This window comes from Alligator sinensis, unplaced genomic scaffold (genome assembly GCF_000455745.1).
Source record: "Alligator sinensis unplaced genomic scaffold, ASM45574v1 scaffold1361_1, whole genome shotgun sequence".
Lineage (NCBI taxonomy): Eukaryota > Metazoa > Chordata > Crocodylia > Alligatoridae > Alligator > Alligator sinensis.
The window spans coordinates 10,634-23,587 of NW_005843274.1; the positions used below are offsets into that span (position 1 = coordinate 10,634).

The following is a 12,954-nucleotide window of genomic DNA, read 5'->3' on the forward strand; positions in this document are numbered from 1 at the left end:
GAGGGGCTGGCGAGACCGGGCCGTTCGCCCTTGGCTGCTTTGCCCTGAGTGCCGAGGCCCCGCTGGCTCGAGGCGGCTCCCTGGGTCGTTCTTGAAGAGCGAGATCTCTTGCCCGGCCCTGGAGCTTGCGGGCAGAGGGGGTGAAAGGCCTGAGCAAGCAACTCCTGGGAGCGGAGCACGGAGGTGGGTGGACGGCAGATCCTGCCCGAGCCGGGCCCAGGCCCAGGCCCTGCTGGCTCCAAGAGCAGCGCGTGCTGTGGTGGTGCCGGGGGGCAGCAGGGTCTGCGCCTGGCTCTGTACGGAGGGCTCCTAGGCCTCTGGTCCAGGCACCGTGGGCGGCCGTGCCCAGCCAGTCGGGCAGGGTCTGTTTGGGAGAGAAGCGAGACAAGATCCCCCTTCCCTTCTGCAGGTGACGCGGGGCATGCTGAGCCGGGGCTCGTGTCCCTAGATGCCCTTTGGGCTGGGCTGCCCTTCTGCTGAGCTGTGGGCAGCCCAGAGGATGCTGGCAGCTCCAGTGCGGTAGGATCCTGCCGTGCACCCTGTAACTGGATCCTCTGGTTTGTGTCCCAGGGCCCCCGCCAGTGGGAATCTCCAGCTGGGCAGCCGCCTCCACGGGGCATGAGCCAGGTGCCGGTGGGGAAGAGACGCTCACAGCTCATGAGAGGTACGTTCACCGTACTGCCTCCAAGCGATGTCCCACCTTCCCATACCACCTCCGGGTTGCAGGCAGCACCAGAGACTGCGGAGAAGGGGGCTGGTTCCCTGCCCGGACAGGCAGTTGGGTGACCTTGAATCTGGTGACGGGCTTTCTGGTCTGCATCTGCAGTGGGAGGTACTCTGGCCTCCATCGTGGCTGCCTGGCTGCGTGCAAGGTTGTCCAGTGTGGGGGTTCCTGTTCTCCCTAACCACACACCCTGTGCTTTCGGTCGAAATGAGCAGCTTCTGGCCTTCCCCAACCTGCTGCTGGGAGGTGGCGTTGGCTGCCCTGTTGCAATGTAGATGTATTTGCATGGAAAGCCCCTGGGGCTCTTCAGTGGGAAGGAGGCCACAAGATTAGCCTGAGTCTGGGTCCCAAGCAGCAGCAGTGGGCTGGCTTTCGGCACGATGAGCCTTGGCACTTGATTTTCAGAACTGGCCTGCAAGTGAGCTGCGCCTGGCCTGGGGTTGGGGAAAGGCAACATCAGCACATCGCTGTCCTGCTGGGATGCAGGGGCCCAGAACAGGGAAAGGACTTGCTGTTGGTCACACAAGCTGTCCGTGCTGCAACACAGGAATCTTGGCTCCTGGCGCTCAGTGGCTTCCATTGCTCGCAGGGACCCTGGCGTTCTGTCTCTCAAGAGATCAGTCTTGCTCAAGTGATGCTGCTTTAAGTCTTCTGTGCTGAGCTTTCTTCTCCCCTTCCCACCAGGGTTCTCCTCTCCGTGGTCTCCACGATGCCCCAAGCCTCTGAACACCGGATCAGCCGCGGCAGGGAGCAACCCGTTGTTACATCCCAGCCTAAGGCTACCACCAAGCTCCCCAATGGACACCGGGCCCTGAGCCAGGAGCGCCACAGTTCTGTCTTGGCAGCCCCGTCTGTCACCAATGGGCTCTCTCCTGTTCCCAAACTTCGCCTCTTGCCCTCCCGGCCCAACCCACTAGACGATCGGGGAAAGAAGCTGGAGCTTGACAGGGGTCGGGCCTCAAAGCGTGGTGACGCTCTGCGTGGCTCAGCATCTAGGCGAGGGCCACTGAAGGCGGATCATGCAGTCAAGGTGCCCAGCTCTCCACAGCCTGGCACCATGTCGGGCAGTGCCTCTTTCTCCTTGCCATCAGGGGCATCACTGGCAGGGCGGGACTCTGAGCGCAGGAGAAGCAACCTCCTGCGCTCCAAATCCATTAGCATTGGGGACCTGAGCCAGGCAGGGGGGCGTGGGGAGGAGGTGAGCACCGTGCTGAGCCGGCTGGAGCTGAGAGACCACAGCCCATCCTGCAGCCACAAGCTGGGACTTGGGGTTGTGGCCCTGAAGAGGAGCTCCTCGCTCAGGAGGGTCAACGTGTCCCCAGGACTGGATGGGAGGCCCATGGCCACGCTGCTCTCAGTCCGTCCAGAAGGCTGCCTGAGGACTCACACCGCTGACCCCCAGACCTCGGAATATGCTCGTCCCCAGGACCACTCCATGTCTGGGAGCCCGCTCCAGAGCAAAGCCCCAACTGCAGGCAGACCTGAGGAAAAGGTGTTTGCTGTAAGAGCTCTTGATCTGTGCTGGGCCTGGTGGGTGGTTCTCTGCATCGCCAGCCTACCGCTCTGCCCCCGGCTTGTTGGGGCAAGCAGGGAGCCTGGTGACCACTGCTGCTTGAGCGCTAGCTATGTCTGCCACTGTGGGAGAAGCCGTGGCCTTGGGGTAGCGGCAGCAGTCTGCAGCCAGCTCGGGCACTTGAGAAGGAGAAGAGGGACTGCTTTCAGCTCACCCAGCCCTCAACCCCGCTAGGGGAGTCTCGACTGGATACTGCTCACTGAGCTGGGCTCTCTGCATGTCGCCTCATTTCCATGAGTGTCAGAGCCCCAAGCTTGGGCCTCCTGGGTGCTGTGATTCTGCCTCATGCCTGCCAAGCAGCTGAGATTGAAGCCAGCGCTGTGGGCTTTGCCAGGCCTGCTGTCCCTCTGGGCACTCAGCCTCCACGCTGTGGTGGGCGGCAGAGCTTCTGTGCTCAACATTGCTGCCAGCACAGTACGCAAAGCAGAGCAGTCCTTGCCCGCTTGGGCCCTGGAGCTGGGGGAGGGGCACAGGGCAGCCAGAGCTGCCATGGGAAAGTCCCTTGTCCACCTGCAGCCCCCGCCTGTCTCAGCAGCAGCCCCTCCTTTGCAATGTACCCAGCACTGCCACTTCTGCCACCAGTCCTGTGCTGCTGTATGACAATGAGGTCCCCTCAGGCAGGAGATGGCAGGGCTCTTGGAGATGGCAGAGCACTGCAGCGCCTCTGTTGTCTGCCCCAGGAACTGCACCACCCTGGAAGGGCCATGGACACCTGGTGGGGAGGTCAGCTGTAGAGAGCAAGCCTGAGAGCGTGGGTGGGATCAGGATGCCCTGGCTGAGATTTGAAGCAGCCAAAACCCTGGTCAGGATTGTGCCCCAGGATAGGTCTGGCTCAAAGGGGCCCTAACAGTGAGGCCCTGACCCTTTGACAGTGTGCCCTCATGCCTGAGCTCCGATCTGCCGGCTCTGGCCTGCCCCCACCACACCTTTCCTCCATCCCGCCACCACTGTCCTCTTACCAACGCAGCCTCCCCAGTGTTTGTACCTGGTGCCTACTGGAGGTGTTGCCACTCCTCTCCTCTGGGAGATCTCTGCTGACTGTGTCCCGACCCTGTTCTGGCCTGTGGTAGCAGGTGGGAGAGCTGGGCATGAGGAAGCCAGGGCCCCCCGGTCAGTCGGGCACACTAGTGGTGGCTACAGGGCAGGCGGGGGGCAGGTGCACCCCCTCTTTGGGGTGCTTTGCCAGCAACTGCTGTAGTGTGCGTGGATGTATTTGCTGCCTCTGTTCTGTGGTTCTTCAAACACCCCTGTCCCCAAAGTAGCTCTCCTTGCTAATTAATCCCAGCGAGATGAGCTGAGAGCAGGGCCTGGAATAGCCAAGGGAAATCGGCTCAGCTAATGAGCTGATGGCTTAGTAAGGCGGGGTGGGGGGAACCCTGGTCCTGCATCAGGTGCCGCAGAGTCAGCGAGCTTACTCCAGCTGCCTGCTCCGCTGTGCTGCATGAACCATGCCGGGACTGCAGGGTGCCACCCTGGTGGAGCTGCCACGGAAGCTGCACCAGACCCTGGCCACCAAGCGGGAGCTGCAGGGCAAGGGGGCCGACATCTCAGAGTCTGTGGTGCACACAGCAGTGATGGGACTGCTGCTCATGACCAGTGAGGTAATGCAACTGGGGACAGCAGGGTGCCCCTCTCTTGACCCCTGGCTTCTGAGGCGGGCTGCAGCAGGGACCCAGCCCCAAGGCTCACAGCAGCAGCCTGGCACTCTCCTATCAAGCTCTCACTCTGCAGACTCGCTTTGGAGTCCTGTTTTGCCTGGTTGTCAAGGAGCTGAAGTTACACGCCTCAAATTGACAGCCTGCTGGGGCAGCAGGAAGGTGCTAGTGCGAGGGAGATGAAGGGGCTAGAGAGGAATGAGTGGGATGGCCCTGGTGAATGGGGGTGGGCTGGGACTGCTGCGGGGTTTGCAGATAGTGCAGCAGGGTGTGGGCAGGTGGAAGGGGCTGGGATGGCTGCCTGGGTGTGTAGGTGGCAGTCTCGGGGGGGTTGTTGCTGAAGTAGAGCTGGGCTGGGCTGGTGGGGTTTGTGCATCTGTTTCCTGCTACTAGGAGCCATCCACATTGGTGTCATGGCCCAGGTCTTCCCTGCCAGCACCTGCAGTTGCAACATCTGTACTCCTGGGTGTTCAGGGCTTATTTCTTGTTTTTCCTCAGACTCATCACACTCTCCTCTTGGGCTCTGGGCACATCGGACTCCGAAATCTGGGCAACACGGTAAGTGCCCAGTGAGCGCTGGCCAGAGCCTGTTTCTGAATGGCATCTGGGGATAGCACTCGGTACCTGGGGAGGAGCAGGTGCTGCAGAGGAAAGTCCGAGGGGCCTGAAGCCCCACCCTTTGCCAGATTGCTGAACTGGGCCATGTCCTGCGGACTAGGGCTGTGGCCCTCTTGGAGGCCACCCCTCTGGCCGCTGATCTGGGGCATGTCCATCATGTGCAGACTGCTGGCATGAGCTCTAAGCCCAATTAGCCTGGAGCTGGGAGCTGTGTCAGAGGGCAGGCGAGGCCAGGCCATTTGGTGCCAATGGGGCTGTCCTGCTCCTGCCCAGTGCAAGTATGGGTTTCTGTACGAGGTTGCCATCTGCCCTGGGTCCTGTGTGGCTCTTGCACCCTGACAGGGATGGGCCACACAGCCCTATGAGGAGTCCATCTAGTGCAGGGGTGGGCAAAATGCGGCCCGGGGGCTGGATGCGGCCCACCAGGTCATTCTATCTGGCCCGCAGGGCCCCTAAAAAAATGTAAAAAATTAATATTAATCTGCCCTGGACTGCCTGTCATGCAGCCCTTGATGGCTTGCCAAAACTCAGTAAGCGGCCCTCTGCCCAAAATAATTGCCCGCCCCTGATCTAGTGCATAGTTCCTTCACGTGGAGTGGCAGCCCCCTTGGGAAGCCCATCGGGGCCTCCTCAAAGCAGCTGCTGGCCAGGTCTCTGCAGTGATCTGGGCCCTTTGGAAGGGTTAGGGTCAGCCAGGCTTCACGGGTGCCCCTCTGCCTGTTGTCACCCAGGTGAAAAGCTTTGGCCTGTGTCCCCATGCCTGTTACTGGGTGCAGGGCAGGATGGGTGGCAATCTGTCTGGGGGCCCCTGCCCAAGAACATGGTCTGCTCTGGAACTTGATGGACCTCCAGACTCTCCCCTGTGGGCTGAGGTTCTTCTGGGTGTCCAGATGCTGCCTCCCAAGGGCTGGGAGTTGTTCCAAGCTCATAGCCTTCTGATGCTTGTGGTGCTGTCTGCAGTGCTTCATGAATGCTGTGCTCCAGTGCCTGAGCAGCACCAAGCCCCTGCGTGACTACTGCCTGCGCAAGGAGTTCCACCAGGAACAGCCCAGTGCCTCGCGGGCCCAGCAGGAGCTCACCGAAGGTAGGCAAGTGGGTAGAGAGGAGCTGTGTGTACCAGTTAGCTCCTGCCCGGTGGGTCTCAGCACACTGCTCCTGGCATCTCACAGCAAGCAGGGGGCAGTCTGGTCCATGAAGAAACTAATCTCACCTACTGACCGACTTTGAATAAACACCTCCCTTTCCTGGCTTAGCCAGAGGGGCCCAGACCTGGATGTGGCATTGCACAGCCCTTTGTGGAAGGGCAGTGGGGATGGGACTCGCTGCCCAGGCGTGGACTATGCCTGCCTCATGCTGGGCTATCCATAGCCCCATCTGCAGAGAGGAGTGAGCTAGGGGCTGAGGGAGGCTGTGATCCAAGGGCACGTACTCTGGAAGCGGGCAGGCATGGGGCAGCACCCGAGGGCACTCACTCGAACAGTGTCAGAAGAGAACCCAGGTGTCCTGTTCCCCGCCCCCCTTGCCTTCTCCCTGTGCTCTACCTGCTGTCCTGTTTTGTGAGGAGGGAGTAGTACCCCTGTAGCTGCTATGTCCCCTCAGCTGGAGTAATTTGCAGGGGCGGGGCAGTTTTGGTTCCCTTTTGGGAGAGAGGGTCTTTCTGGGTGTTCCCCAACTTCGTCCACCCCCAGACCAGGCCTGGGGAAATTGACCTCTGCCAAGTCTCACAAAAGGAAGCCAAGACTTCTGTCCACTGCACCCTGCCCAGCTGCTGCATGTGGTGGGGGCTGTGGGGAAGTGGTGGAGGGTTTGATGTGCTATTGTGAGCTGTGGATTCCCTTTTCCAGCATTTGCAGATGTCATCACTGCCCTGTGGCATCCTGACTCCACTGAGGCTGTGAACCCCGGGCGCTTCAAAGCCATCTTCCAGAAATACGTCCCATCCTTCACAGGCTATAGGTGAGCCCCCACACTCTGCCCCTGCCCCAGGGAAGTGCTGTGTCGGAGAACATGAGTGCAGTCCCTGTAGCCACAGTGGCAGCTGGCACACCAATCCCACAGAGAGAGCCATCTGGCCAGGCAACACTGGGCACACTCTGGTTCTTAGCCATGGTTTTGGGAGCATAGCAGAAGGGAGCTCCTCTAGAGGGACTCCCCTGGAGCTGACTCAGCCCAAAATAGGGAAAGTGAGTGGGGACAGGCAGAGGCTGGACCCACAGAGACAGCAGCTGTGGGACAACTCTGCAGAAGTCTGGCTGCCAAGCTCCACAGCCTGATGCTCCAGTGCTGGGAGCCTGGTGGGGGAACCTGGTGGGAGGTGGCAGGGATGGAGTGGGGAAGCCAAAGTCAGAGAAGAAGATGGGGGAGGTGCCAAGGGGAAGGAGACCCTGGGTGTAGAAAGTAGGTGCTACACCCTCTAGTTGTGGAGGGTTCTGGGTGTAAGGAGGGGCCTCATGTGCTGTCCCTGTCTGCAGCCAGCAGGACGCTCAGGAGTTCCTGAAGTTTTTCATGGACCGGCTGCATGTGGAGATCAATAGGAAGGGGCGCAGGACCCCCAGCATCCTCGCAGATGCCAAACGGACCTCGGTGCTGGAGGACTTGGATGCCCTGAGGTAAGCTGGGCTCAGGCTTCGACCCCAGAGAGGTATAGGGAGGTGCTAGTGCCTAGAGGCAGCAGGCTTGCCCCTCTCAAGACTTATCACTGCCCTCCCTGCGTGGGATAGGCCAGGCTGTTACTGGGGGCACTGGGGCAGCATGGCTGGGAGGGCTGCAGCCAGGGTAGTGGGGTGAGGGCATGCTGGGAGCACTTGTGCTCTGACTCCAGCTGGAGGTGGTGCAGCGTGAACCAGGCCCAGGCACTGCAGCCTGGGCTCTAAGGTGGGTGGTTACTTGGTGGGTACTTTATGCAGGTGGGGCTGGGCCTCCACTCTTCTGGAAGGGCGAGCAGCTCTCACTGTGCCTGGCACCAGAGTGTTTTAGACGGGCCCCTGAGGACATGAATTCTTGCACAGGCAGATGCCTCTGCAGGACTTGGTGCAGTTGAAGGGTCACATGGAGCCTTTCCTGAGGGCGCTGGGGCAGCTCTCGTCCTGGGCACCAGCACTGGACAACCAGGCAATCTGGACTGTCTCCCAGCAGGGTGGGGGTTCCTGGAGCACGTTCATCCCCCTGAGGGCTGGTGGCCACAGCAGGGATGCCTTGCAGTGTAGGAAGGGCTGCTTATGCCAGGGGCTCCTACCAGCCTCTCCCTGGCATGCCTGCCCTCTGCTAGCTGCAGCGATCCTCTCCCTCCCCTCCTAGCGATGACGAACGAGCCAACCAGATGTGGAAGCGCTACCTGGAGAAAGAAGACAGTAAGATTGTGGGTGAGCTGAATGCACCTGCCCTCCCCTGACCTGTTGCTCTGGCTGCACGGGCACAGTCTCTGCTGCCCCCTCCATCCCTTCCTTTGACCCTGCAGCAGGGGGCCCTGAAGGGGCAGTTTGTGGTTCCATCGGCTATTGGGGCACTGCTTGATGCCAGGCAAAGGTGGGGCAGATGTACTCATACTGTCCCTGTTCCTTGCAGACCTCTTTGTTGGCCAGTTGAAAAGCTGCCTCAAGTGCCAGGCCTGTGGCTACCGCTCCACCACCTTTGAAGTCTTCTGTGACCTCTCCCTGCCCATCCCAAAGGTAGGGTTGTGGGGCAGGGTGGCGTGCACATCCTGCCGGGGTCCCCTCTGTGCTGGACAGATGGTGTTCCCTGCTTCTGGCCCTGCAGCTGTGGGGTTGCCTCCTTGTACTGCCCTCACCCGTAGCACATGCCTGCAGCTGTCTCCAGGTTGCTCCTGGGGCTCTGCCCTGCAGAGCAAGCCCCATGCTGCTCCCCCTCCCCACCCCCTGCATGCCCCTTTGGCTGGGCAGGGAGCATAGTTGTACCAGGAACCTGCTGGCATTCCTAGGCCTCTCAGGCTGGGCTGAGCCTCTCCCTTCTCTCTCTGTAGAAAGGCTTTGCCGGTGGGAAGGTCTCTCTCCATGACTGCTTCAGCCTCTTCACCAAAGAGGAGGAACTGGATTCAGAGAACGCGCCGGTAAGGAGGGGGTGGAGCTTCACAGGTACTATCTGGGGCCGTGGGTGGGACAGCCTCCTGATTCCACAGGGTGCTAGGCCCATCCTGAGTGGGTGGGGCACTGGGGCCTGGCCCCATCACTGCTGCTGTTTGGATGCTGGGACCCAGACAGCACCTCCTGGGAGATGCATGGGATTGGTGACCAGGGGACAGCAACTAGGGGAACTATGGGGTCTGAGGTAGAGGGGCCTGGGGACAGCAACTAGGGGAACTGTGGGGCCTGGGGTAGAGGGGCCAGCAAAGCCAAGGCTGATGCAGGCATGTGGGGTCAGCCGGGACAGGCTGTGGCTGGTGCAGGCATCTGGGGCAGAAGTACTCTGGGTCCTGCTACCTGGGCTCACTTCGCACCTGGCACCCACTGACCAGGGCCATCTCGTGTCTCGGGGCAGGTCTGTGACAAGTGCCGGCAGAGGACAAGAAGCACAAAGAAGCTCACCATCCAGCGCTTCCCCCGCATCCTGGTGTTGCGTATCCTTTGCTCGGCCACAGTGCTTCTGCCGCAAGAGCAGACTGTGGGGGGGGCTGCCCCACCCCCTGTCAAAGACACTCCAGCTGCAGCCCCTGCCTCACTACTGCTGCTCTGGGCTGTGGGTGTCAGGATTGGCCTGATCCTTTCCATGATCAATGCTGGCACTGCAAACTGGAGGGACATGCCTGGCCAATGCCTTCCTGCCAGGCTGGGCTTCCCAAAGGAGGCCTGGGACTGGGTCAGAGGGGAGGGCTGGCCCCACATGCCTGTGCTCCTCTCCCAGCTTGCAGGATGTGACACCTTAGCAGTCAGAATGCAACCTGCTTATCTGCTCTCTGCCCTGAGCCTCACCTCACTCAGCTTGGGACTGGGAGCTCTTAAGCATAGGTGTCCCTGGCACTGGTGCTGCCAGTGTGGAGAGTTTCCTGCTCACCCCAAGCTGTTTAGCCTGATATCCGCCCTGTGCTGCTGCTTGGTGCCCTCAGCTGTTACCTCCCTTGACCTGTGCCCTGCCCAGACCTGAACAGGTTCTCTACTACCCGCTATTCCATAAAGAAGTGCTCGGTCTTTGTGGAGTTCCCTCTGCAGCAGCTCAACCTGAAGGAGTTTGCTAGTGAGAAGGCAGGTGAGCATCTGGGCCACCCTGGCTGCTGTGCCTGCTGTCTGTGCAGCATGGTGGCTGGCTGGGAGCAGAGCCTGGGTCCTATAACATAGGCTGCCCTTTATCCGAGCACGGTGCTTTGTTGCAACCCAAGATCCCTGTGTGGAGGTCCCGGCTCCATTGAAGCTTCTTGTGTCCATGCTGCGAGTCCAGGCAGCTGACAGCGCTAGGGCACTCACTGAGGCTGTGGAGGCCGGGGTTCCACTCCAGGCTCTGCCTAATTCTAATCTAGCCCTTGGGCCTGTGAATGCCAGCACTGGTAGTGGATGCCCCAGCGGCGTGGCTCCTGCACCCTGGTGTGACAGAGTTTAGGTCTGTTCCACATGAGAATGGGAACAGCGTCCAGGCCTGGATGCTTTTTGTCAGGCAGTGCTGTTGTTTCTAGCCTGGTCCCCCCAGTGCAGGGGCAAATGTTCTCAGAGCAGCAAGCTTGCCCTTACCACCTTGGACTCTTGGAGCTTGGGCACTTCTTGGGATTCAGGCAACAGGGAGTGGAGAGGCCCGGGCCCGGGGTCACAGCCAGGTGCTTGTCCCCTAGGTCAGCCCTCCAGCAGGGCAGCTGGGGGCTGGCATCTGTGATCTTCACTGTGCCAGGGAGAGCGGGTATCAAACACCACTGGAGCAAGGGAGTGGGGAGGTCGGGGTGCACTGGCATGGGGGCAGTTGGGGAGGGTGGGGGAAAGGCTTGGGGCTGAGGACAGCTTGGCAGCAGGAGTAACAGGAGGGGCTGTGATGTGTTCTGCCACTGCACTGGTGTTGGCCATCCAGCATCAGTGACCACAATGCAGCAGCTGCCAGGGCATGCTTGGACAGGTCACTGCCTGGTGTATCCGGCCGGAGTGGCCTGTTGTGAGGTGGTGCTGCGAGCCGTTGCCAGGGTGGGCCAGCGTGGCTGGGTGTGCAAAGCAACATAGCCAAGTGTGCTGACTGCTGCGATGGATTCTCATCTCTGTTGCAGGGAGCCCTGTATACAGCCTGTATGCGCTGTGCAATCACTCGGGCAGCGTGCACTATGGGCACTACACCGCCTTCTGCAGGGACCAGTCTGGCTGGCGGGTGTACAATGATTCCCGGTACGTGTGGGGCTGGGCACGAGGACGGGGCAGGCAGGAGAGATGTTTGGGGCTGGGTGATAGTGTCCCATGTGTTTACAGTGTGAGGGATCCCAGGTTGTGGTCCAGCCAGTGGGTGCTGCTAGCCTGCTGGGGGGCCTCGTCTGCCTGCTAGCAGGTGGCAAACCCTGGTGGCCCAAGCTCCACACAGCTGGAGGCAGTGTCCCCTGGGGGCAACGTGGGCAAGTGCCCTGATGACTCTCGATAGCAACAGGGAGAGGCTGCTGAGGCCCAGCCAATGGCGCCATGTCAGGCTGCCTCTGTCTAGGCTTTGCAGTGGGACCAGCCCCTGTCCTGCCCTGCCCTGCCCTGGGGAGGTGCCTTGGGGACCTCTTACTTGGCAGTGCCTGGTGATACTATGCAGAGCCCAACGCAGGCTCCGGGATGCTGCCTGTTGCAGTCCTGCCTCCTGCTAGGCTTGTTGGGCCCACGGGACAGGGTCCCTTGCCACATGGCTCTGCAGAGCAAGCGCACCATGGAGATGCAGCAGTGCTCATTAGCTGTTGTCCCTGGGGCCAAGCATATCCTCCTGGGGCAGGCACACAGCTAGCAAGCACCTGCCTCCCCATGGGTCCCTCCTGCCCCTGCCGCCCTGGGCTGCTCTGTGCCACAGTGACCTGTCGCCTGGAGGGAGGCAGCCGAGAATAGAGCTGTTCCCGCCTAAGTGGTTTAGCTTAGCATGCTATTCCTGGCCCGTGCCCTTGGCCAGGCCCGTGCAGGGTCAGACCAGGCTGTCCTCACAGCTAAGCTGGCGCGGTGCTAACATGACCTGTCCTTGCAGGGTGACCCCAATCAGTGAGAACCAGGTACAGTCCAGCGAGGGCTACGTGCTCTTCTATGAGCTGGACGACCCACACTGGAAGAAACAATGAAGTGTTGGACCCGAATCCTCTTACCTCAGATCCTGGAGTGGGCTCAGCACAGGGTCCCCATCCTTCCCCTCCTCAGCTTCATCCACAGCCACCTAGGGCCACTGTCCCAGAGGCTGTGCAGCAGGGGAGGGGGTCCTCAAGTGGCTGTGGAGGTGCCTACATGCGCCCAGTGGGCCGTGGAGGTGGGGGCATGCCCATGTGCTGGACACGGGGAGAGGGCCCCGCACCCTGGCTGCAGGGGTGAGCTGGTGGTGCCCCCAGCAGAGTGGGACTGTGCTGCTGTTTTAATGAGTGGCTTTGTACATACGGTGCGTGTGTAAATAGCCCCTGGGCCGCCAGGCTGCTGCCTTTTGTGAATAAATTTACTAAGAAAATAAGCACTAGGCTGATCGTGGGAGGGGAAAAGGGGGGACGGTGGGCTGGGAGACTCCACTGGGGCCCGGACCTAAACGTGGAGTGTGATCTCAGAGCAGGCCTCCTGCCCTGGAAGAAGGAGCTCGAGGGGTCATGCAGCAGGGCAGGGGTGCACTGGGGGCATCCAGCCCTCGCAGTCAGGCTTGGGGTGGTGGCTCCTGTTGGCACGACTGCCCCTATATCCTGTCATCAAGCTGAGCTGGTTTTGCCCTGGTTGAATTGGCGTTCGTGTGGTGCCCCCTTCCCTTGAAGCCGCCTGTCTCAGTGGAGCAGGGCTCCACTTCCCAGGGCCGTGAAGAATGGGCGGAGGGAGAGGGTTGCCGACCCTCTCAGATTGCCTGAGCATCTACCACAATCGGCATCGATCTCCTGTTGACTATTGAAAGCAATCTGGGAGATGTTAATAGGATATTTTAAGAAAATGTAATTAATATTATGTCATGTTGGGGGGATGGGGGGGGACTCATTTCCTGGAATAGCTTTAGTCAGAGTCAACCACCCAAGTGTGGGCTCAGACCCACGGCCAGCCCTGGGGGCTAGGATTGCCCGTCTTGCCTGGAAGGGGCTGCACTGGTGCGCTGGGCTGAGAGCCCCCGAGCCGGGCCCGGGGCCCTGGGCCGGATGTCTGGTCCTTGCTGGGGCTGGGCCCTGCCGCCTGGCTGCTTGTGCGGGCGTAGGAGCAGCAAAGCGGCCGTGCCTGGGAGAGCCAGGGCTCCCCGCAGCTCTGGTTTGCGCTGGAAGGGGCCCGGGT

At 60.9% G+C, this 12,954-nt stretch overlaps 1 protein-coding gene across 2 annotated transcripts in view; it reads left to right on the forward strand.

Annotated features, from left to right (window-relative positions):
* Positions 1 to 12,538, forward strand: part of USP21 (ubiquitin specific peptidase 21) — a 15,452-nt gene extending 2,914 nt beyond the window's left edge. The window contains exons 2-14 of one of the 2 annotated variants that reach the window (XM_006038185.2): positions 571 to 664; positions 1,409 to 2,216; positions 4,451 to 4,510; positions 5,531 to 5,654; positions 6,415 to 6,526; positions 7,042 to 7,179; positions 7,868 to 7,932; positions 8,135 to 8,238; positions 8,550 to 8,636; positions 9,065 to 9,143; positions 9,662 to 9,769; positions 10,764 to 10,878; positions 11,699 to 12,538. In XM_006038185.2, the coding sequence (XP_006038247.2) occupies positions 571 to 664; positions 1,409 to 2,216; positions 4,451 to 4,510; positions 5,531 to 5,654; positions 6,415 to 6,526; positions 7,042 to 7,179; positions 7,868 to 7,932; positions 8,135 to 8,238; positions 8,550 to 8,636; positions 9,065 to 9,143; positions 9,662 to 9,769; positions 10,764 to 10,878; positions 11,699 to 11,789 (1,985 nt within the window). In that variant the 3' untranslated portion in view covers positions 11,790 to 12,538. Of the gene's footprint in view, positions 1 to 570; positions 665 to 1,408; positions 2,226 to 4,450; positions 4,511 to 5,530; positions 5,655 to 6,414; positions 6,527 to 7,041; positions 7,180 to 7,867; positions 7,933 to 8,134; positions 8,239 to 8,549; positions 8,637 to 9,064; positions 9,144 to 9,661; positions 9,770 to 10,763; positions 10,879 to 11,698 lie in introns of both variants that reach the window. The other variant, XM_006038184.2, reaches the window with a different exon arrangement.
* Positions 12,539 to 12,954: the final 416 nt, after the last annotated feature.